The sequence below is a fragment of the Lepus europaeus genome, chromosome 12, assembly GCF_033115175.1.
Source record: "Lepus europaeus isolate LE1 chromosome 12, mLepTim1.pri, whole genome shotgun sequence".
Taxonomy (NCBI): Eukaryota; Metazoa; Chordata; class Mammalia; order Lagomorpha; family Leporidae; genus Lepus; species Lepus europaeus.
The window spans coordinates 20,022,535-20,044,799 of record NC_084838.1 but is presented as its reverse complement, the minus strand read 5'-3'; the positions used below and the strand labels follow the sequence as shown (position 1 = coordinate 20,044,799).

At 58.0% G+C, this 22,265-nt stretch overlaps 2 protein-coding genes across 2 annotated transcripts in view; one reads left to right on the top strand and one right to left on the bottom strand.

The window, feature by feature from the left end:
• The first annotated feature begins 8,411 nt into the window (after positions 1-8,411).
• On the top strand, positions 8,412-11,852 carry LOC133771605 (alpha-1-acid glycoprotein). Its single transcript, XM_062207703.1, has 6 exons — positions 8,412-8,565; positions 8,909-9,051; positions 9,227-9,297; positions 10,336-10,443; positions 10,588-10,691; positions 11,675-11,852. Exons 1-6 carry the CDS (start codon positions 8,452-8,454, stop codon positions 11,738-11,740), a joined length of 606 nt encoding a protein of 201 aa, XP_062063687.1. The 5' UTR covers positions 8,412-8,451; the 3' UTR covers positions 11,741-11,852.
• Positions 11,853-11,944: 92 nt separating this feature from the next.
• The window catches only part of AKNA (AT-hook transcription factor), a 56,537-nt gene continuing 46,216 nt past the window's right edge, over positions 11,945-22,265 (bottom strand). Inside the window, exons 17-22 of the mRNA XM_062207701.1 lie at positions 21,874-21,977; positions 20,764-20,910; positions 19,336-19,431; positions 18,220-18,336; positions 17,847-18,039; positions 11,945-14,439 (exon numbers count right to left, since the gene is read on the bottom strand). Coding sequence (XP_062063685.1) covers positions 14,199-14,439; positions 17,847-18,039; positions 18,220-18,336; positions 19,336-19,431; positions 20,764-20,910; positions 21,874-21,977 — 898 coding nt within the window. The 3' untranslated portion in view covers positions 11,945-14,198. The remainder of the gene's footprint in view (positions 14,440-17,846; positions 18,040-18,219; positions 18,337-19,335; positions 19,432-20,763; positions 20,911-21,873; positions 21,978-22,265) is intronic.

Genomic DNA, 22,265 nt, shown 5'->3' with positions numbered 1-22,265 from the left:
AGGTCCTCCTGTGTCCCAGGAGCCCTTGCTGCCCCAAGTCAGTGACCATTCCAGCTTTTTCCCGTAGAAGCCTATTGTCATTAGCTTCGTGTGTACATTTGGGCTGAGGAGACGACCATAACCCTGGGCCTTCCCGAGGTCCTTGTGATAGCCACATTCAGCTGTCACCTGAATGCTACCCTGGCTTGCATTCCAAGGTTATGTCACCGATGGGATCATTTTTATAGAAGGGGGAAATTTCTGTGAAAGTCTCTATTTGTGCATTTCTCTTCTGTAGTTGTGTCTCTGGGGGACTTGGGTCTGGTTTTCATTATTTAATACCTCACTCTGGCCCGCCTGCCTCTCGGACCCCCGCTGTGGCCCTGGACGCTCCCCAGGGAAGCGCCCTTTTGCAGCTCCCCACTCCCCTACTGCGCTGCCGCCAGTGCCTGCCCGGCCTCTGTCTCGAGCTCGGATTTTCTGCTGTCCTCGTTTTTTGTCTCTGTCCACATGTCAGTGTGATAACCCCCGTGGGTTCCATTTCTCCTTTCTCTTCTGGATTTTAAATAAATATTTAAAACTGAGGCAATGGAATGCCGTGTCTGTGGCTGTGTGCTCCTTGGATGGCGGGGCAGGTGGTTCCTGGTGGGGTGGGGCTGGTGGAGGGGAAGATGCTCAGACCCCCCCCACACACACACACACACTTATTCTTCCACAAACACTGGAACTTCAGGGCCTGAAAGCAACAGAAATGCACTCTCTCCCAGCTCTGGACGCCAGAAATCAAAGTGTTGGCAGAGCCCCGCTCCCTGGGGAGACAGCCCAGATCCCTGGGGAGGTCTCCTCCTGGCCTCTTCTAGCTTCGGGTGGAGTCAGACGTTCTTGGCTTCCAGCTGCAGCATTCACTGCTCCCTCGGGCTCCCCGGGGTTCTGCCTGGAAGGGCAGGCAGAGTCCCACGTCCAAGGCACACCCTCCCATTCCATGTAGAGGGCACCTGAAGCCAAGGTCAGCGAGGAGGGCAAGGCCAGGCTGCGACAGCACTGCTGGGTGCATTCGCCCCGGGTCAGCAGTGGCAGCCCCTGGGATGTTCATTAGAAGTATAGATTCTCACGGGGCCTGTGTAGTGGCATAGTGGGTAAAGCCACCATCTTGCAACATTGGCATCCCATGTGGGTGCTGGTTTGAGTCCAGGCTGCTCCACTTCTGATCCATCTCCCTGCTAATGCATCTGGAAGCAAAGGAAGATGCCCCAAATGCTTGGGCCCTTGCACGCATGTGGGAGACCTGAAAGAAGCTCTGGGCTTCTGGCTTCAGCCTGGCCCAACCTTAGCCATTGTGGCCATTTGGGGAGTGAACCAGAGAAGATCTCTCTCTCCCTCCCTCTCTCTGTAACTCTTTCTTTCAAATAGATCTTTATTAAAATTTTTTAAAGATTTATTTATTTGAAATCAAAGTTACACAGAGAGAGAAGGAGAGGCAAAGAGAGAGGTCTTCCATCTGCTGGTTCACTCCCCAATTGGCTGCAACAGCCGGAACTGCGCCGATCAGAGGCCAGGAGCCAGGAGCATCCTCCAGGTCTCCCACATGGGTGCAAAGGCCCAAGCACTTGGGCCATCTTCCACTGCTTTCCCAGGCCACAGCAGAGAGCTGAATCAGAAGTGGAGCAGCTGGGACTTGAACTGGTACCCATATGGGACGCCAGCACTGCGTTCAAATTCTCGGCCCCACCCCAAACCTCCCTGAGTCACAGCCCCTCCTGGGACGGGGTCAGGCAATCTGTGCTCTTACGGCTCCCCTGCAGGTTCTGGTGCGTGCTGAATCCGGAGACCCCTGCGCTGCCCTAGGTCCCAAGGCTGGGAAGTGGTGTCTGAGCACCGGAGGGGGCGGGGTGGTGTGGAGTGTTCTTGGGCGTCTGGTGCAGTGGTTAAGACAGCACTGTGAAGCCCACGTCCCATACCGGAGGGCCTGGGTTTCGGAGCGGACTCCGCTTCTGATTCCAGCTTCCTGGCAATGCACATGCACCCTGGGTGGCAGCAGTGATGGCTCAAGGACTTCAGTCCCTGCCATCCACTTGGGAAGCCTAGATTGACTTCAAGGCTTATTGGCTTTGGCCTTGGCCAACCCTGGCTCTTACAGGTATTTGGAGAGGGAATCACTGGAGGGAAGATTCTCTCTAACTGCCTTTCAAATAAATAAAACCAAGTAAATAACAAATTTAAAAGAAATTTTAAAGAATGTATTTTGTTTGAAACACAGAGATGAGAGAGAGAGAGAGATTGTCCATTTACTGGTTCACTCCCCAGATGGCCGCAACAGCCAAGACTGAGCCAGGCTGAAGCCAGCAGCTAGGAGCTGCTGGGTCTCCCACATGGGTACAGGGGCCCAAGCACTTGGGCCACCTCCCACTGCTTTCCCAGGCACATTAGCAGGAAGCTGGAGTGGGAGTGAAGCAGCTGGGACTGAACTGTTGCCCATATGGGATACCTGTGTTGCAAGCAGTGGCTTAGTCCATTGCACCACAATGCTGGCCCCAGGAATATTCTTTTCATTCCTTTGACAATTAATCAAAAATGAAGTTGAGTCAGCATGGCCCATTCCCGGAGTCGCTTTCATGTTAGCAGCACAGAATACAACAGATGAAGTCATTTACAAAGAAGACAACCATGTTTGGCTCTGGGTCCTGGAACCTGGGACTGTCCAAGGTCCAAGGTCAAGGGACCTCAGCTGGCGGGGCCCCCTTACTGTGCCGTCATGAGAGCATGTGTGTGAGAGAGGAGAGCTGGCGGCTACACTTGCTTTCCCCCCACAGGCCCACGCTGGACGTCACGACTCCCCAGGTGAAGACAGGAATCCATACGTGGGGCAGAGCCCTGCGGGCCTGAGCCACCTCCCAACCCCGTGGCACTGGGGACCAACTTTCCGACAAAGCAATTCTCCCTGCACCTGTGGCGGTGAGGGCAGCCAGGCCGGGCCCCCTGAGCCAGGGTTTAGGGTTCTGCAAAGAAATCGAGCCTAGAGGATCGGCTCGGGAGTTTACTTTCAGGAATGGGCTTGTGCGTTGGGAAAGCAGCAAGAGCTGCAGCCGCTGGAGAGCCAGGAGAGCCTGTGGTTTGGCTGCCATCCATCGCCGCAGGCACCAGGCCCGGGAAAAGCCAGCGCCTCCCTCCAAGTGCAGAGGCGGGGGGAGCTGGTGGCCCCGCTGAGGGCGCTCAGGCAGAGGGAACTGGCTCTTCCTCAGCCTTTTTGTTCTATTAAGGCTTTTGACTGACTGCGTGAGACCCGCCCACAGTGCAGAGGGCAATCTGCCATGCCTTAGTCAGCCGGTTACTTGTCCAGAACACCCTCACGCACCCAGCCAGAATAAGGTTTGGCCAAATGGCTGGGCACCTGTGGCCTGGTCTCCAGTTGACACATGAAATTAACCCCCACAGTCCCCAAGCTGGGGCTTGCGAGAGAACGAAGAGGAAGCAGGCAGAAGGGAGCCAGTGTTGCGGCACAGCGGGTTAAGCCACCGCCCCTGACGCCAGCATCCCATAGCAGAGTCCTGGTTCGAGTCCCAGCTGCTCTGCTTCCTTTGCAACTCTGTGCCAACAGGCCCAGGAAGACAGTAGTAGATAGGCCGAGTACTTGGGCCCCTGCCACCCATTCGGGAGCCCTGGATGGAGCTCCTGGCTCCTGGCTTCAGCCTGACCCAGCCCTGGCTGTTGCCGTCTTTTGGGGAATGAAGAGATGGGAAGGGCACTGTGGGTGGAGGCCAGCAGGTGCCTTGCCGTGTAGCCTAGGTGGTGCTGAGTCTTTGGGAGCAGCAGTAGCTCCGTGTGGTGCTACAGGGCAGGGGGTGGGAGGTCTGGGGCACGGAATGGGAAGCACCGGCAGGACTGCATCAGAGAGCAGGGGTTTGGGTTGGCCAGGTGGGTTTTAGTGGCAATGGAGCCCTGGAGCTCACCTGTGCAGGAGGCGGCTGGCTGAGCTGAGAGGATCAGAGAGAGGTGGACATGTCCATCAGAGTTGCAGAGGCCTTGGCAGCACCTTTGTAACTCTGAAGCCATTTGGAGGGGCAGGGAGAGGACAGAGCAGCAAGCTGGGCCAGAAGCGAAAGACAAGTGGGGTGGGGCTACAGCTGTGTCCCTCATGACTCTCAATTGGTCCCCAATTCCAGGTGGGCCTGTGTGACCTGGCCAGCCAGGGAGGACACTGGAGCCAGGCGAGCTCATGCCTGGCCCGTGTGGAGAGTGTGGTTTTCGGGGAACCAGAGGCAGCGCCCACAGTTCCTAACCTCTTCTTGCACAATCAACTGTCAGGAAATAGGCAGGGTAGATTCCAAGGGAAAACCCAGGCTGGCCTGTGTTTGCTGTGTCCACGTGAACCGAGTCCAGCTGTGGATGGCCGCATCCATTACGCGCAGCTGCCCGGTGCTGGGAAATCGAGGAAAAGGAGGGAGTGGGGAGAGCAAGGGAAAGCTTGCAGCTGGGGCCCAGTCTGCTGCCTGGCTGGGATGTGGCTCGGAGGGTGACTTTCCTCTCTGGGCAAAATAGGGCTGCATGCCCTGCCCTGCTGGCCAGCCAGGGACAGGACGATTGTTCCAGAAGGGCAGGGGGAACCGTACAAGAAGGCATGGTGATCGGCTGCTTGTGACCTAGAGAATCTGCAGTGTCATACGGTTTGCCTGGGTAGCAGTGCCATTGGTAGTAATGGCTGCAGGGCTGTGAACTCTGAACACAGCTCCGTGCTACGCGTGCTGTGTTCTGTCTGCCCCACGACTCCGGAGCTGCGAGTGAAGATCCTGGCTTTTCAGATGAGGGAAGTGAAGTTCAGAAAGGTTATGTAAATTGCCCAAGATCACAAGACAGGATTTGAACTTGAAACCTCTTTTGTGCATTGCCTCACCCCAGACACAAAGTTGCTAATTCGGACCTCTTGTTCTGCCAGTGTATTCCTGGTGGTTGGTGGAAGGGAACAGCCGGTCGGTTCTCAGACACACAGCTCAGGGCTGCCCAGGGCGAGGGAAAATACGAGGTGACTGTTTCGGGAATTGAGCAGCTTCAGACGGGTGCATTTCCCTGCGGTGTGGCCTCCCGCCACGTGGCCTCATCTCCCCGGGCCATTTTTCCCCTTCTCTGCAGAGTGGGGAAATCACCCCTCCTCCTGACCCTGCAGGATACCTGCTTTTGCCTTTGGATGCCTGCAGGAGGGGCGTGGCCTGCAACCACTGAAGAACACAGGTGGTCGCGGCTGTGAACTCCTTCCCGGCTTGAGGGCAACCTGATGGCGATGCTTAGGATCTCAGTGGACCCTAGACGGTCTTTGCTTCACTTAGCAAGCACTGTACAAATGCGAGCTGGTTGAAGCCTGATAGTAACCCAACGCAGTCAGTACTGTTAGCCCCATTTTACAAGCTGAACTACTGAGGCTCCGAGAGTTATGGCACTTGTTCAAGGTCACACAGCTAGGAACTGGTAAAGCCAGGGGAGTGCTTCATCACCATCCGCTCCTGCCCTGAGGATTCTTCTGTCTCTTTCCTTCCCAAAAACTTTTTTGGGAGAGGTCAACAGACAGAAAGAGAGAGAGGGAGAGATACTAACAATGAGATCTCCCATTGGCTGATTTGTTCCCTAAATGCCAGCAACAGGTAGGGCTGGGCTGGGCTGGGCTGGGCCAAAGCCAGGATCCTGGAATTCAACGAGAGTTTGCCATATGGGGTGCAGGGACCCAAGTACTAAAGCTGCCATCACTGCTTCCAGGGTGCACCTGAGCAGGAAGCTGGCATCAGAAGCGGAGCTGGGACTCGAACTCGCACACTCCAGTACGGAATATGAACCTTCCAGGCGGTGTCCTAACTGCTGTGCCAAATCCCTGCCTCCCCACAGACAGCTTTGTGCCAGGGCCAGATGGAGAGACAGGCTAGGCAGGTCTGGCCTGGGACCTCAATCCACAGAGACCCCGAGCTTGCCTGGAATGTAAGGAGATGGGGAAATGGTCCTGTGTTGGGGGGTTGAGGGGAGAAACTCCGTGGATAGCATCTTGGGTGGTCAGTGAGACCCCTGGAGGGGGCTGAGCAGTGTGAGCACGGTGAAGACCACGCACAGCCCGTGGTCTTTCTTCAGAAGGCGAGGCGCTCTCTACTCACACTCCTCCCACGGACGGACGCTGTCCTTGGTGTTCCGCCATGCACGAGCGGGGGGCCTTGCAGACCAGGCCTCAATAGCAAAACCTTAGGTATCAAAAGTATGTAAATGAAGCTGACATTGAAAACTATTTTTTTTTAATTTGAAAGAGAGACACAGAAATATTGAGAGAGGGAGAATCTTCCATCTGCTGGTTCACTTCCCAAATGCCTGAAACAGGTGGGGCTGGGCCAGGTCAAAGCCCGGACTCTGAAACTCCACCCAGGTGCCCCACGTGAGTGGGAGGGGCCCCAGTACGTGAGCTGTCACCTGCTGCCTCCCAGGCTGTGTGTCAGTAGGAAGCCGGAATCTAGGGCAGAGCCAGGACTCAAGTCCTGGTGCTCGGATCTGGGATGTGCACGTCCCAAGTGGTGGTTTTTTGTTTTTTTTTTTTTTTTTAAGATTTATTTATTTACTTGAGAGACAAAGTTACAGACAAAGAGAGGGAGAGACACAGAGAGAGATCGTCCATCCACTGGTTCCCACCCCAAGTAGCCACAATGGCTGGAGTTGGGCCAATCTGAAGCCAGGATCCAGGAGCTTCTTCCATATCTCCCACGTGAGTGCAGGGGTCCAAGTGCTTGGCCATCTTCTGTTGCTTTCCTAGGCCATAGCAGAGGGCTGGATCGGAAGTGGAGCAGCTGAGACTTGAACCGGTGCCCATGTGGGATGCCGGCACTGCAGGTGGAAGCTTAGCCCACTACACCACAGCGCTGGCCCAAGTGGCATTTTAATCGCTGCACTAAATGTGTGCCCCTGAAATTTTAAAATTGAAGTTAAAAAGCTTTTTGCAACTAAAAAGCATTCAGGAGACTAATATTCAGACGTCTGGTGCCAGTGGCACAATCAGATTCATACTGAATGTGTGTGCCAACCACCTAGATGCAAACTTAGGAGTGATAGGACTGATTTAATATTGCAAAAATGTTTCTCAGCTGTCTTGTGCCACTGTTGCAAATACTGCTTATTTCTAACTCAGGAGGACTTCCCTACCCACAGGTTGCAAGAAGATGGGCTCCCAGCATGCCTGAGATATAACTTAATAGTGCAAACCTTTTTTGCATGTGTGCTGATAGGAGGAATTAGGATGTCAATTAATTTGTATTTTCTCTTTCTAAAAAAATTTATTTATTTACTTATTTGAAAGGCAAAGTGACAGAGAGAGAGGTAGAGACACAGAGAGAAAGAGTTCTTCCATCCACTGGTTCACTCCCCAAAGGGCTGCGATGGTGGGGGCTGGGCTGAAGCCAGGAGCCTGGAGCTCCCACCAGGGTCTCCCACTTGGATGGCCAGGGCCCAAGCACTTGAACTAGCACCTGCTGCTTTCCCAGGCACATTATCCAGAAGCTGGATCAGAAGTGGAGCAGCCAAGACTTGAACCAGTGCTCAGATGAGATGCTGGCGTCACAGGTGGGGGCTCAACCTGCAGTACCCCAACATCAGCCCCCAGATGTGAACTACAGACTACACAAAAACATGAGAAAGTATTCAATTTACAGGAAATGAGCAAGAATACAAAATTGTGAATATACCATTGCAAGCTGATTCCTGTGGCAGTGCTCTCACTCCTGGGGTAGCAGTGCAAATGGGCAGTGCACCCACTCCCGCAGCATTTAGCCAGTGTTCGCTATTGGCAGGGCACTATTCCAGGACTGGGGATGTGGCGCTGAAGTTCCCCACCTAGTGGCTGGGGGTTGGGGGATCGCATGGGGGTCAGCAAGGAGTAGGTCTCAGCATACATTTACTGGAAACACAGGCTCAACTTGTGTCCATTTTGGGGAAAGTCCCTGCCTCCAGCCCTGGGGCTGGGGCTCCATTGAACTTCTGCCCTGTTGCACTTGTTCCCACCTTTGCTTGGAACTCAGTGTCTCATTTCCAACCCCCAGTATCTGGGGCACCTGCTCAGATGCATTCAGTGTTGATTTAGGTCTTGCTCAACTCTGGGAGCTCAGTGAATGAAAACCTGGGAACCCACTGAGGAGGGGGAGGCTCCCTCCCTCTATTGGAATCTGTGGACTCACACACTCCAGGCTGCCAGTCACCTGGGCCTTGAATAAGCCAGACTCAGGTTTGATAACCTCCCTCTCAGGGTCAGTCATCCACGGTAAACTTGGACTTACAAGTTGTACCTTGCTTCCGGCCAGGGGAAGGTTTTGTGCAAAGTATTTCCTAAGCGCAGGCGGGATTGCGTCATGGCTGGGGCAGACCCTCCCTGGGCCCCACCTGCCCTGCCCACAGCTCACTATAAAGGTGGCTGTGCCTTCCAGCCACCAGCTCTGCCTGGCTCCAGTGCCTCTGTGTCTCAGCATGGCCCTGCCCTGGGCCCTCGCCGTCCTGAGCCTCCTCCCTCTGCTGCATGCCCAGGACCCAGCGTGTGCCAACTTCACGATCAGCCCTATCACCAATGCCACCCTGGACTGGGTGAGTGTCGGGGCCAGGGTGGGCAGCCGCTGTCCCTCTCGCTGTGCTCAGCCCCTTCGTCCTTGCTCTGCCCCTCCCCTCCTGGGTCGCAGGGAATCGGGGTGGCATTCCCCGGACTCCCTGATGCACAGTCCCTCAACAAGGGACAATTCTGTGCAGGGCAGGGAGAGGCCACTCGTGGGGGATGCCTGACCCCCAGAGTGAGCCCCTGCCTGTCCGCTCCCCACCTGGGGCCTCCGTTTCCCTGTTTGCAAATCGGAGGGAAAGCTCTATCCAGATCTTGTGGCTGCCGACTGCCCGACTTAGCTTGGAGCCCCCATCAGCGCTCCCCCCTCCCCCCCAGCTCTCCCACAAGTGGTTTTTTACCGCCTCGGCCTTCCGGAACCCCAAGAACAAGCAGCTGGTGCAGCATACCCAGGCGGCCTTTTTCTACTTCACCGCCATCAAAGAGGAGGACACCTTGCTGCTCCGGGAGTACATAACCACGTGAGCCCCCACGCCAGCCCACCCAGGGCCCTGCTTCCCAGCAAGTCCCTCCGTCCCCAGGGCCTTGGCCTTCCCATGCGTGGAATGGGGAGGGTCGACTGTAATCTCCACTCGTGTCTGACCACTTTTCCTTGACCGTCTTGCTGTTTGTCTCTCACCTCCCGTCTGGCTGTAGGAACAACACGTGCTTCTATAACTCCAGCATCGTGAGGGTCCAGAGAGAGAATGGGACCCTCTCCAAACACGGTGAGCCCCGGGCCCAAGGCAGGAGGCCTCGGACAGAGGCCCCGGAGGCTTCGGGCACGGAGAACACGGGACTGGCCGACTGCCATCACAGAGCAGCCAGCAGTTCTGACTTCTTACTCTGTGCCGGCTGCTGTTTGGAGCGCTTTGCGTGAACGAACTCCCTTGATTCTCACAAGCAATCCTAAGAGGACAAGGACCAGAAAACAGGAATCAGAGATGCCAAGTAGTTCCCCTGGGGTCACACAGCTCATGCTTAGAACTAGAATTCAAACCCGAGGCTGCCTCCCCGTCTTCCTCTTCCTCTTCTTAAACCACTGTTTAAATACTTTGGAAGCTATGGGTGGAGCCTAATTTTTAAAGGTGATTTTTAAAAATATTTATTTATTTATTTGAAAGTCAGAGTTACACAGAGAGAGAAGGAGAGGCAGAGGCAGAGGGAGGGAGAGAGAGAGAGAGAGAGAGAGCGAGAGAGAGAGAGAGAGGGCTTCCACTTGCTGGTTCACTTCCCAATTGGCCGCAATGGCCAGAGCTGTGCTGATCAGAAGCCAGGAGCCAGGAGCTTCTTCCGGGTCTCCCACGCTGGTGCAGGGGCCCAAGGACTTGAGTCATCTTCTACTGATATCCCAGGCCAGAGCAGAGAGCTCAGAAGTGGAGCAGCTGGGACTTGAACCAGCGCCCATATGGGATGCTGGCACTGCAGGCAACAGCTTTATCCGCTATGCCAAAGCGCTGGCCCTGGAGCCTATTTTTTTTACACACCCACTCCTCCCACAGAGACGGCACACACACCCACGGGGCTGACCAGACACCACTCAGCGGAGCCCTGAGCCTCATCTCCCTCTTCTGTGAAATGGGCACTAAGGCCCTGACGGCCAGAGCCTACATTCATCACCAAGTGCTCGGTGCCAGCCTGGCACACAGCAGGGCTTGGCACGCCAGGACGCCAGGGATCCTTCCCTGGTGGCTCCGTGGCCTCCTCCATTGAGATGGTGACCGTTGTGCCGTCTCCTCGTCTCACCGGAGGCCTCTCTCCTGCAGATGGCATACGAAATAGTGTGGCCGACCTGCTGCTCCTCAGGGACCCCGGGAGCTTCCTCCTCACCTTCTTCGCTGGGAATGAGCAGGAACAGGGAATGTCCTTCTACAGTAGGTGCCCTGGCAGCCACACCCCGCCCCCGGCCTGCCCTGACCCCACCCACCCCGGGGACTGGGCTCCCAGCCCCTTGGCCCTGCCTGGCTTCCCCCCTGGGCCTGCAGCCCCCTCACACAGTCGCCTTGCTTCCTCTGCAGCCGACAAGCCCAAGGCCAGCCCAGAGCAACTGGAAGAGTTCTACAAAGCCCTCACGTGCCTGGGCATGAACAAGACGGAAGTCATCTACACTGACTGGACGAAGGTAAAGCCAGGGGGCCGTGCAGTGCCCACCGCAGGCAACCTCATAGGCCCAGAGAGGGAAAGTGGCTCAGCCCAGGCTGCGCAGCGAGGCAGGTGGCTTGCTTTGAAGTACCCACCGCTGAGTCAGAGGCCCCGGGGCTGTGGGTGAGAGCCCAGCCGGGAGCAGTCCCTGTGAACTCGGGGTGCAGATGCAGAGGACCTGTCAGGCTGACAGGCAGGGAGCAGGCAGAACCAAGGGAGAGATGTGGAGGGTCACCAGAGACCCGGCCCGACCCCACCCCCCTACTGTGTAACACCTGCACCGCGGAGAATCCAGGCTGCGGTTTTCCGTGTCATGCAAACTGCAGCAAGTCCCGGATTTGCTCGAGTGCGAATCACCTAGGCACTGATCTCCTTATTACTTTTCTTTCACGCTGTGTTGAGTGAAAGGTTTTCCTTGGCATTGCCCTCGCCATCTTACCTGCAAATCCCCAGGGCCCATGAGCTGGTCACCGTTCCTCTGATGGACACACGCTTTCATGACCATTCAAACCCAGCGGTCCCCACCTGCTTGGCCGATGCATCCCTCCCAGGACCACACCCCCTTCCCCACCCTGGCCGCCATCCTCAGAGCCCTGGGCTTAGGAGCTGCAGCCACAGGGGTGGGTGCCCCTGGTGCACAGCCTGCCTCCCCGACCAGCGGCAGAGACTGTCAGGAACCCAGCAGACACAGGGTGGGGCGGGGGGAGGGGGCGTGAAGGGAAGGCTGGGGAGTGGGCTGCCACACCTCCAGTGCTCAGGAAATGCCACTGGTCCTTGAGGGCCTGGGGCCCTATTTTGGGGGTGCCTAGCCCAGGCTGCGGGAGGGAAACGACTTGCTCACCATGTACCCTGCAGGGAGCGGCAGGACTAGGGTTAGTTGCTCACCATGTACCCTGCAGGGAGAGGCAGGGCTAGGGTTAGAGCCCTTGTGCCCTCGCTGCACTTGCTTGTCCTGTCTCCTAGGATCTGTGCGAGCCGCTGGAGAAGCAACACGAGGAGGAGAGGAAGAAGGAAAAGGCAGAATCGTAGGGCACAGCACCGGCTCCGGGACTCGGGGCCCGCCCCCTGCACCTGCCTTTTTGTTTGTTTTGTTAATCTCTGTTCTTTCCCACGGTTTCATCAATAACACTGCTGGACCAGTCAGGTTGTCATTCGTTCGTTCATTCATGGCGAAGCCTGGTCTGGGGGGAGCCCCATCGGGGCCCTGGATGAGCCCCGCCCCTGGTTGGGAGAGCCCCTGCTGGAGTACCCGGCACATAGGCCAGGCTGGGCGCCAATCACCACTGTGCTGCGGGTGCCCCCACACCGGAAAGCTGTGACTGGCAATCAGACATTGGGGAGGGGCCCGACAGGAGGCAGGAAGGCCTGGGAGGAGGCTGTGCCAGGCATCCTGGCTGCAGGAGGTTGCCCAGGCAAGGCGGGGTGATGCAGGGGACTTGGGGCCAAGGTCAGAGGGGCTGGGTCCCTCCATGCAAGTGTCCTCAGGGTGCCTACCTGAGACACCTGGAGATGATTTGGGGCCCTTGGGGTGCAGCCTGAGGCTTGGCATACTCTGGTGGCAGAGAGGCCGGAACCGGATGCTGGAATTGCAGCTACTCTCAGACCCCACAGGGGGCCACTGATCCACAGGCTGCCATGGAGCGGGGAAAGCAGCGCCACTCGGCTGGCAGGAGGGTTGGGGCTGACACGTCCAGGCCTGTGTGTGGCTGCCTCAGCCACCAGTGCAGGATCTGCAGCCCAGGCCCCAAGCCCATTCCTGTGACTTTATGCACCTGCGCCCTTTGGGCCTTCCCTCTCAGAGCACAGCCCCCAGGCCCAAGACTCCATCAGCTGTGGCCACTGCTGTGGCCAAGGACACCCCGGGTCCCCCACTTCCCAGCCTGGTGTCCTCAGAACACAGGTGGACAGAGGTGCCTCTCGGTGCCCAGAGGGTCTGGACATGGGGCTCAGAATCTATGCGAAATCTTTCTATGTTGCTGTACTTCCGGTGGGATGCCACTGCTGAGACCACTCAAGGAAACAGACACAAGTCCTGGTGAGCCGGGGACGTGAGAGCAGAGCAATGAGGGCGATGGGTGAGGACACCAGGTGGAGAGGGGTCAGGGCTGCAAAGAAAAACACCAAGCAGGTCCAGGGAGCAAGACACAGGCACAAATCCTATGGCCCGGGGCATCAGATAGACAGGAGGGCAAAGTCCGGCGCTCTCCCCAGCCAGCTCTGGCAGAGGCCCCGTGCAGCCTCACTCTGCTCCTCCGTGAAATGGGGGCAGGCGGGTTCAAGGACACATCAGGTGCTTAGCTCTGGGATCAGGGTCCGGCAGGTGTTCTGGGAGCGGCAGCTGTGTTTGCAACCGAAAGCAGCGCTGGAGAAGTCCAGGCTAAGGCTTCTGCAAACAACAGCTTGCTGTGTATCTCGTGCTATCTCTGGCCCTCAGTACCTGGCAGCTTGGCCAGATGGACGCTCCTCGCACACCTGCCTAGCTGGAAGGTTTGTGGTGCTGAGCTAAGCAGAGGGGGAGGGCTGGGAGACATAAGCACAGGGGGAGGCAGGCAGAGTCAGGAGGTGCACACACCTGTAACAGGTGTGCTGGGGAAGCCGGCCCGGGGAACCAACCTCCCATCTGCAAACTGGACTTTAGGAACCCCAGGCCGACGGCACCCTCTCAGACATGGGCAGCTTTTTCGGAAGATTAATATTCATTCATTTCTTCTTCATTTGCTCTTATAATGAAAATAGATTTTTTAATGCCTCAAATATACACACATCAACTGATGCACACACATTCCAGAAATGCTGAGGTATGCGCTGCTATGGGGTGGGGAGTGGGAGATGGCCAGGCCTCACAGCCACAGTCCTGCCCCAGACCGGGGCCTGGCATGCAGCTGGCCACTCTCAACGCTGCTGGCATCTTGGGAAGAGCTGGGGCCTCGGAAGGACACACCGAGAGGGACAGTGTGGACGGGGTGGTGTCCATCCCAGGAGGCCCACGGAGAGGCCTGTGCAGCCTGGGAGAAGAGGGCATGTGTCCCGCTGGGGCTCCGACGTCCTAAGATGGCCCACAGGTACCAAACGCTCAGAGGTGGGGGCTGGGGGTTGCTCCAGGGGTCTGGCCTTTCCCCCTAAGGGGAATTCAAGGCCAGGACAACGCCCCAGTTTAGAAAACTGTCCAGCTGTGTATAAAAGACATCTTATTCACAGGAGGGGCACATGTGCAGGACCAGGAGAGTCCCAGAGGTGCCACTAGGCGCAGGTGGGCTTGGTCACAGCATCCCTGGGGGGCTGGTCCCCCTGGGAAGTTACTGCCCTAGGAGACCAGGCCAAGGCCCCATCCAGTTTGGATGCAGGCAGACAGGGCAGGCGGGGCCTGTGCTGGAGGGAGACCATGCCCGGGACGTGGGCCTCAGTGGTTGCAGCTGACTCCTGGCCTGGGGGACCACAGGGGCACCTGCCCTCTTGTCCCCATCTGGCTCGGAGCCTCCAGAGAGAGTCAGAAGAGGCAGGAACCGCGCAGGCCGCGGACCTGGCGCAGGTCGGCCGACAGCGAGCGGCTCATCTGGCGGCTGGCGGAGCGGACGCTCTCGGCGACCCGCACGGCTTGGCTCAGGGCCCTGCTGAGTTCCTCCAGGTCACCCGGGTCGAGCTGGACGGAGTGCCGGGGCCCCCGGGCTGCCCGACCGCAGGCTGTGCCCGAGGAGGCTGAGGTAGATGCTGCTGGGGGCGCATAGTACCTGGGGAGAGAAACGTGTGCTTGTTAGCCGCAGAGCGGGCTGAGAGGGTACGGGAGCACTGGATCTGGAGCCCACCCACCTCCGAACCCCAGCTGGGCCACTGGGCCTCCTCTCTGGCCCTCAGGTTCTTTGCCTTTAAAATGGGAATCGTAGGGGAGGTGGGTGCTCAGTGCACCAGTTAAGACTCTGCTTGGCAGTGGAGGATGACCCAAGTGCTGGGGCCCCTGTACCCACATGGGAGACCCAGAAGAACTCCTGGCTCCTGGCTTCAGATCAGCACCGCTCCGGCCGTTGTGGCCAACTGGGAAGTGAACCATCAGATAGAAGACCCCCCCTCCCAGACTCCGCCTCTGCCTCTCTGTAACTCTGCCTTTCAAATAAATAAATAAATAAGTAAATCTTAAAAAAAAAAAAAAAAGAAATTCTCATCAAAGACTCTGCTTGGGACACCTGCATCCCATATCAGAGGGCCTGGGTTTGAACCCCGGCTCTGCTCTCTGCTTCCCCTTCCACCTCCCTGCAAATGTGCACCCTGGGAGGCAGCAATGACGGCTCGAGTACTGGAGGCCTGCCGCCCACACAGGAGATCCCGACTGGTGTCGGCCTGAGCTGGTCCACGCTAAGTTGTGGCTGTTTTGGGGGTGAACCACTGGATGGGAGATCTCTCTTTCTCTCTCTGCCTTCCAGACAAAAAACAAATAAAAAATTTAAAAAAAATTAAAAATAAAATAAAGGAGGAATAATAAGCACTGCCCAAGCTCCGTGTGCAAGGGCGAAGGGGAACAGCAATGTTTAAATGCAGAGCCCGCCTCTGGGTGGGCGTCTCCGTCTCTGGTACCCACGTGCCAGCCGGTACCACCATCTGCCTTTCACAGACCAGCAGCAGCTGCACCAGCCCTGGAGGCCTGCTCCTGGTCCTGGTCACTCAGCTTGGTCAGCTGCAGAACCTGGGGCAGGTTGCATCCCTTTTCAAGGTCTCTATTTTCCCAGCCAAAATGGCCATCGCGAGCTACCTCCCAGGGCAGGGCCCGTGGGCAGCTTCAGGTCAAGATCCTTGCACTGGCAGGCCAGGGTCCTACTCTACAAAAATAGTGAGTGACTCAGGCCGGGCACCAGAGAGCTGGCTTGGCACCCAGACCTGACTCCCCAGCGTCTCTACCAGGGGCTTATTAGCAAGTGGCAGGAGTCGACAGCTTCTACACCAAGTGAGTGGACTGCTTGCATCCTATGAACAACAGCACACACTCCCTCCCTCGGGGCCATCCTGTGTGACCACCAGGTTCTCATGTCCCTTATCTCCTGTCCATCTGATGACCAGCCTGGTCTGAAAGTCCCCTCCTAAGTTCCTAATTTAGGGCTGTAGGGCCATTAGGGCGGCTGACCAGCAGGTGGCAGTAGAGGTCCGTTTAGCTTTCTAAGCCGCGCCCTGGCCCTGGCCACTGAGCATGCTCAGTGCTGCCAAGGGAGCAGCTTGGAGAAACCCAAGGGCGGTCCCTGCTCAAATTCTAGCAGCCTTAGCAGCACTAGGGTTCCCAGGCATGAGCTCATTTCCTCCTCACTACAACCCATTTCACAGAGGACGAAAGTGAGGCACAGGAGAGCAAAGTGACCCAAGGTTATCCGGCAACCACTGCCCACTAAAGCTGAGGGCCTTTCCCCTTTCTCTGCGGCCCATCCAAGCCTGCAGACAGCAAGCCGGTTGGCTGTGCCCATGGAACAGAGCCTGGAAAGATACAAAAGGGGGCATCAGGGCAGTAGACACCCCTCGGCTCCTATACAGGCCACCACATTCCAGGCAAACCCTCCCCTGTCCAATGAGTCAGAACACGGGCAGGTGTCTGCACCCACTCCCACCAGGGCCTGAGCACGTGGCATGGGCTCACGGCACCACGGCGGGACCTGCCCGGCCTCTGCTGGGAGAGCAGCAGGAAACTGCATGCCGAGGCCTGGCCGGTGGACAGAGGCACCGGGCTGGACGGGACCCAGGCCCCGGCTCCCGCCACGCACCAGCTCTCACTCCCCGTGAGCCAGGCCCTCACTGCCCACAGACACGGGCTTCTAGAGATTCAGATCCATTTTACAGCTGGGGGAAACAGAGGCAGAGAACCTGCTGGGGACGGTTGGGACGAGACAGACCGCCCAGCTGGCCAGGTGTCCCCCCTACACAATCCTGTCAGGTCGCACCCAATCACTCAGCCGTCTTCTTACTTATGAACCACGGTACTGAGCAGCGCGATGACCAAGCTGCCGGGTCCGCAGCTCTGAGCTCGCCTCGGCTCTCCGTCACCTCTGGTCCTCTCACGGCTCCACTTTAGAGCGGGAGACTCGGGCTCAGAGCCGGAGCAGCTTTGCCAAGACCACCGCACCGATGAGGGGCAGGCAGGATTCCGACCAGCTCTGAGCCACTTCTGCCTCCACGGCCACCTCTTTTCCAAGGGCCGGCAAAGGTGGCTTCCTCCTCCAGTGCCCACGCGCCTGCCCCGCACACCTCCGTAACCGCAAGGTCGGCGGACACTGCCGCGGCCAAGAGCAGCCTCAGGGGGCGTGGCTTCCTGGGTGGAGTCAGCGGACCCCCAAGGACACCTCGGTAAACCCTGTCGATGGGGGGTTCACTAACGGTGACAATGCCCCACATTCACGTACAGGGCTGCCAGTAGGGGAAGCTGGGGGTGGGCGGGGTAGATGCGACCTCTCCGCACTTCCTGCTCTGTAAACCCACACCTGTTCTCCGTGTGGGCGTTTGGCCTAGTGGCCAAGACGCCAGTTAGGGCACCCATGACCCACACTGGAGTACCTGGGTCCAGTACCCAGCTCAGCTCCTCGTCCCAGCTGCCCAATAAGGCACACCCCCGGAAGGCGGTGGTGATGGCCCAAGCAGTAGGGTTCCTGCCACCGGCCGTGGGAGACCTAGATTATGCTCCCAGCTCTCAGCTTTGGCCTTGGCCAGGCCCTATTATGGTTTGCATTTGGAGAATAAACCAGCAGGTGGCAGCACATGCACACTTTCTCTCTCCCTCTCAAATACAAATTTAAAATCAATCAACCGAACTGGTCCTATTAAAGTCTACTAAAAAAAAAAGAACAAAAAAAAAAAAAAAAAAAAAAACAGGAGTGGGTGCTCACTGCTGGCTCACTGTGAAGGGTCACAGGAAACAGAAGACGCTGAGGGTCCCAGGTCTCCCTGGGGGCTGTGAGTTCCCAGGAGCAGGCCCCTCTGCCAGGACAGACACTCCCTGCCCCAGGGTATGCTCAGGGTTTGTTGAGCAACCACGTGCGTGTCAGGCTTGTACCATACGTTACCCACACGAGGGCAGCACGGGGGTATGTGGCGCTCGGGTTCTCAGCTCCTGACGCTGCCCTCTGCCAACTCGGGCAGAGGCGGGGAAGTGGGACGGGGAGGAGCTTACACGGTGGCTGGCGGGTAAGGCATGACGGGAACTGAGGACACGTAGGTGAAGGCTGGAGGCGCGGCTGCTGGAGGCGTGGCTGCCAGGTACCACAGTCCAGGGGGCGGCCCTGCCGGCGACCCCGCCCGCTTGCTCCTCTGCTTGGGGCTGGAGGCTGCAGGTGCGTTTCTCCTCGTGGCGGCCTTTTCTGCCCCTGTGGGGGGAGGAAAGGCCACAGAGTCTGACCACGTGGGCAGGCCCGGCCTCCCGTCCCCGTGACAGCTGGACCCTGCCGTGCCTCCCCCTGGGGAGACCACTCCTCCCTGTGGGGGCGGCAACCACACCACCAGACTCGCCCGGGGCCCCAGCACTGGACACAGAGTGCTGTCCCTACCAGAGGTGGCCGGGCCTGAGCTGTCTCCCTCGGTGGGGAACCCAACTTGACCGCACAGGGGACATCGGAGCGTCTCCGTGGGATGGGGCCCCAGGGGGTCCTTGGTGGCAGCACCGCCTGGAAGAGAAAGGAGAGAGGTCAGGAGAGGACCTGGAACCCCCGGGTGGGCCTGGGCGGCACAGTGCAGACAGAGAGTGGGTAGAGAGACAGAGAGAGACAGAGAGACAGAGAGAGAGATTTTCCATTGATGAGTTCATTCCCCAAATGCCTGCAACAGCCAAGGTTGGACCAGGCCAAAGCCACGAGTCCAGAACTCAATATGGCCTCCCACATGGGTGGCGGGGACCCAAGTACTTGGGTCATCTGCTGCTCCCACCCCCACCCTCATGCACATTAGCAGGAAGGTGGAATAGGAAGCAGGACTGGGATTCAAACCCAGACACTCGGATGTGGGAGGCGGGCTTCCCAAGCTGTGCTTTAACCACTGATCCAAATGCCTGGGTAACCTGTGTGCCCTCGGGCAAGTTACTTAATCTGAGCCTCAGTTTGCTCATCTGTAAGATGGATGTAATATTAGTACCTCATAGAATTGCATGGATTGATAGGCACAATCCTCTGCCTGATGCCTTGTGGACAGTGGGAGCCTAATCAATGACAGCTCCATCATCCATCATCATGGGAAGAAAAGGCCTCAGACACCACCTCCTCCAATGTGGACTCAGAGCCTGAGGCTCAGAGACAGCAAGGAACCGATCCAAGGGTGCACAGCAAGTCAGTGGCAGAACCAAGAGTAGGTGGCCGGTTCTCAGTGACTGGGGGACAGGGAGAGGTTGTGGAGGGAGGATGGGGACGGGGGGTGGGGTGGGAGATGAAACCAAAGCACCGCCTCCAGCTCCCTGCTGCCAGGCACCCACCTCTCAGGACCTGCAGGGACTTCCTAGGTCGCCTGGGGCGACAAGTGTAACAGCAGGCACCCTGCAGGGCTGGGACTTCCAGAAGAATCCTGGCCCCTGTCCGCAGCTACCACCCGGTGCTGAGCTCAGCGCAGGCCCACTCTGGCCAGCGACACACTCCCCACACCGCAGGGAGCTGTAGCCTCCAGGCACCAGCCCTTACCTGAGTCACGGGTCCTAGCGGGCTGGCAGTTAGGACAAGAGGCGGCACCAGCGTCTCTCGGGACAGCCTTGGGGGGCCAAACCTGGTACTCCTGACCTGGGGAAGGAAGCCACAAGGCTCAGTGTCAGGCCCTGCACAGAAGCAGAACTGGGGGAGGATTCTGGGACAAAGACCCCTCTCCTCTTCCTCCAAATGTTTTTTTTTTTTTTTTAAATAGGTCTCTCTATCCGGCTGTCATGTGAGCAGACATGTGTCATGTATGTGCACAAGCGTGGACATACCGTCACACACATACATAGAACACACGGATCTGATGAGTCCAAGCCTCTCCAGACTCCTCCTGGTTGCATCTCAGAGCCTGGGAGCAGCTGCCTGGCTCTGACGCTCAGGAGCGTTCAACAAGCGCGACCTGAGTCGGGCCTGAGAGCAGGCAGGCAGGAGTGCCGATGGTGGAGGTGCTGCTTTGCCTGGAACAGCTCGGGCGTGACACCAGTGGCGTCTTCCCCCTGTGCTCTGAGTGCCCGTGAAATGGGATTATCACGGTGTGGGTTTCCTAGTGTCGCCGGGAGGACAGAATGGGGCTGTTATCCGTTGAGGCTTCCCACACAGGGCTGGCAGGTGGAAAGCGCTCATGGATATGAGCCTTGGGCGCCCACCATCTCCTGCCTGGCCCACGCCTGGGGCTCCGATGAGAGCCTCTGCAGGTTGCTGAAGCCGCTCAGAGGGCAGCGCCTCCCGAGCCCTGCACGTTCACACCCTGGGCCCTGCCCCCTGCCCCCTGCCCCCTGGGTGTCGCGCTGGGCCGTGGACTTCCTGCTGCTCTCCCTGCCCCTCGGGGCTGCCGTCTCACTCACAGCACAGCACAGGGCAGGGATGCGCCCCCTGCCTCCTGCCACACTCGGCCGTGTGGACGTGGCACTAGTGGCGGGCGGCCCCTACCGCCATCACTCCCTCACTGTTGCCAAGCTGGGATCGGGTTCGTGCAGTTGGCATCCCACGTGAACCATATCCTCATCTGTATTCAGAACGCTAAGCACTCTGAGACGCCACCGGCTGTCATCTCAGGCTTCCCTGTGCGCCACGTGCCCCGTACATGGGACACATTGACCCTGGCACCAGGTCCCAGGGGTCAGCCAGGTGTGGGCGCTGAGGGTCAGTGTCCACCCTGGCAGGGAACAGAAGGTCATGAACCTCTCGATGATCCACGTGATGCCCAGGACCGAGCACGAGCCCTGGCGAAGGGGAGGCATCAGAAACTGCTGAATGAATGGAGTGAATGAATGAGTGAACAAATGCTCCCTGATATTTTTCCCATCACAGAACACCTGGAAAACGGAATGTGAACGGCCCACCGGGTGAAGGGAGGAGGCCAGCCATGGCAGTAGAGACTGGCCCAGCCCAGCCCAGCCCTCCCTCTTGCCTACCCACCTGTGTACTGGCCCCGGAAGGTGACCCTGTCTGGGCGCCTGGTGCTGCCCACCACTCTCATTCCGTCCCGAGCCACCTGTGCCTCGTCCTCGGGGGTCCTGCTCTTCTCAGACAACAGCTGTGGGGAGGGACGCTCAGATTCGGAACCTGGGGTACAAAGAGGCGGGGCGTGAGAGGGGGCAGGTGGCCGAGGGCCCCAGAGGCAGGAGAGCGCCTATCGGGAGCTCAGGCTCTGGGGTGGATGCCTGGGTATTCATCCCCAGCCTGCTCCATCAGAATGGCAACACACACCTGGAGCCCTGCCTGCCTTGCACGAGGCCTTGTCCGCACACTGAGTGTGCCAGCCCAGCCTCTGGGCAGCAATCCCAGGAGGCGGCTGCCACGGTTACTCCACAGCCGGCTGTGCCTCTAACTCAGAGCCCATAAAAAGCCTGGCTGAGACAGGCTGGAGTGGAATCCTGGCCCCTGGCTCCTGAGCCACGTTCCTCCAGCAAGTGCCCTGTGTTCCCTGGCTTTGGTGTCCTTATCTGAAGCAGGGGGATAATGTGACCCATTCCACGGTGAGGGTAAGGTGAGGTGAAGTACTTAAAGACCTGGCACCTGGTCGGTGTGCTGTATGCAATGGCTGTTACCAGAAGTGCACTGTGGGGGCAGGTGCTGTGGCACAGTGGTTGAGCCATGGCCACCATCCCATGCGTGCTGGTTCAAGTCCTAGCAACCTGGCTTCTGATCCAGCTCCCTGCTAAAGCACCTGGGACAGCAGCAGAGGACGGGCCAATCCTTGGTCCCTGCTACCCACATGGGACATTTGATTGGAGTTCCAGGCTCCTGGCTTCAGTCTGGCCCAGCCTGGCAGAGGCAGCCATTTGGGGAATGAAGCAACAGATGGAAGAACCCTAAACCCACCCTGTTGCTCCCAGTCTGTCGCTCTGCCTTTCAAATAAATAACTAAATAAATCTGGAAAGAGAAGTGGATTGAGATTTGGAGCCGTGCGATAGCCTACAACAGCCATGCAGAATCCCTACAATGGGCATTGTTGCTGCGGTCCCCACCCACGGTGCCAACACGCCCTGGTCTTCAGAAATCAGTCCTGGCACGTGGCCACTTACCCAGGGGCAGCCGGGGCACCGAGGAGGACCTGGGTCGCTGCCTTCCTGTGGGCGAAGCTTGCTCTGCACATCCCGGCTCCCCGGACAATCTCTCTGTGGATTTACTGTGAAAGGGAAAGGGGGTGACGTCACTGGATGTGGTTTTGTGCAGCCTGGTCACAGATGGCCCAGAAATGCTTCCTCCACCATGGGAGGAGGAGGGTGCAGAAGCCAGAGCCCAGGATCCTGGAGACGGCTTCCCAGAAAGCGGCTCTGAGCACCTCTGGCCCCCAATTCCCGCATCTGTCAAATGGGGATAAAAAGAACAATGGGCTCTCAGAGGATTCCTGGAAGGACAGCTAGGACAATGGCAATAGAACCCGTGGCCCAGCACCCTCCCACAGAAACCTGCA

Excerpts from the sequence above, each read along its gene's own strand:
- LOC133771605 (XM_062207703.1), top strand. The coding sequence starts at position 8,452 with ATGGCCCTGCCCTGGGCCCTCGCCGTCCTGAGCCTCCTCCCTCTGCTG. Across the intron at positions 10,444-10,587 it reads ACAGGGAATGTCCTTCTACA|CCGACAAGCCCAAGGCCAGC; the intron begins GTAGGTGCCCTG and ends CTTCCTCTGCAG. Across the intron at positions 10,692-11,674 it reads TCTACACTGACTGGACGAAG|GATCTGTGCGAGCCGCTGGA; the intron begins GTAAAGCCAGGG and ends CCTGTCTCCTAG.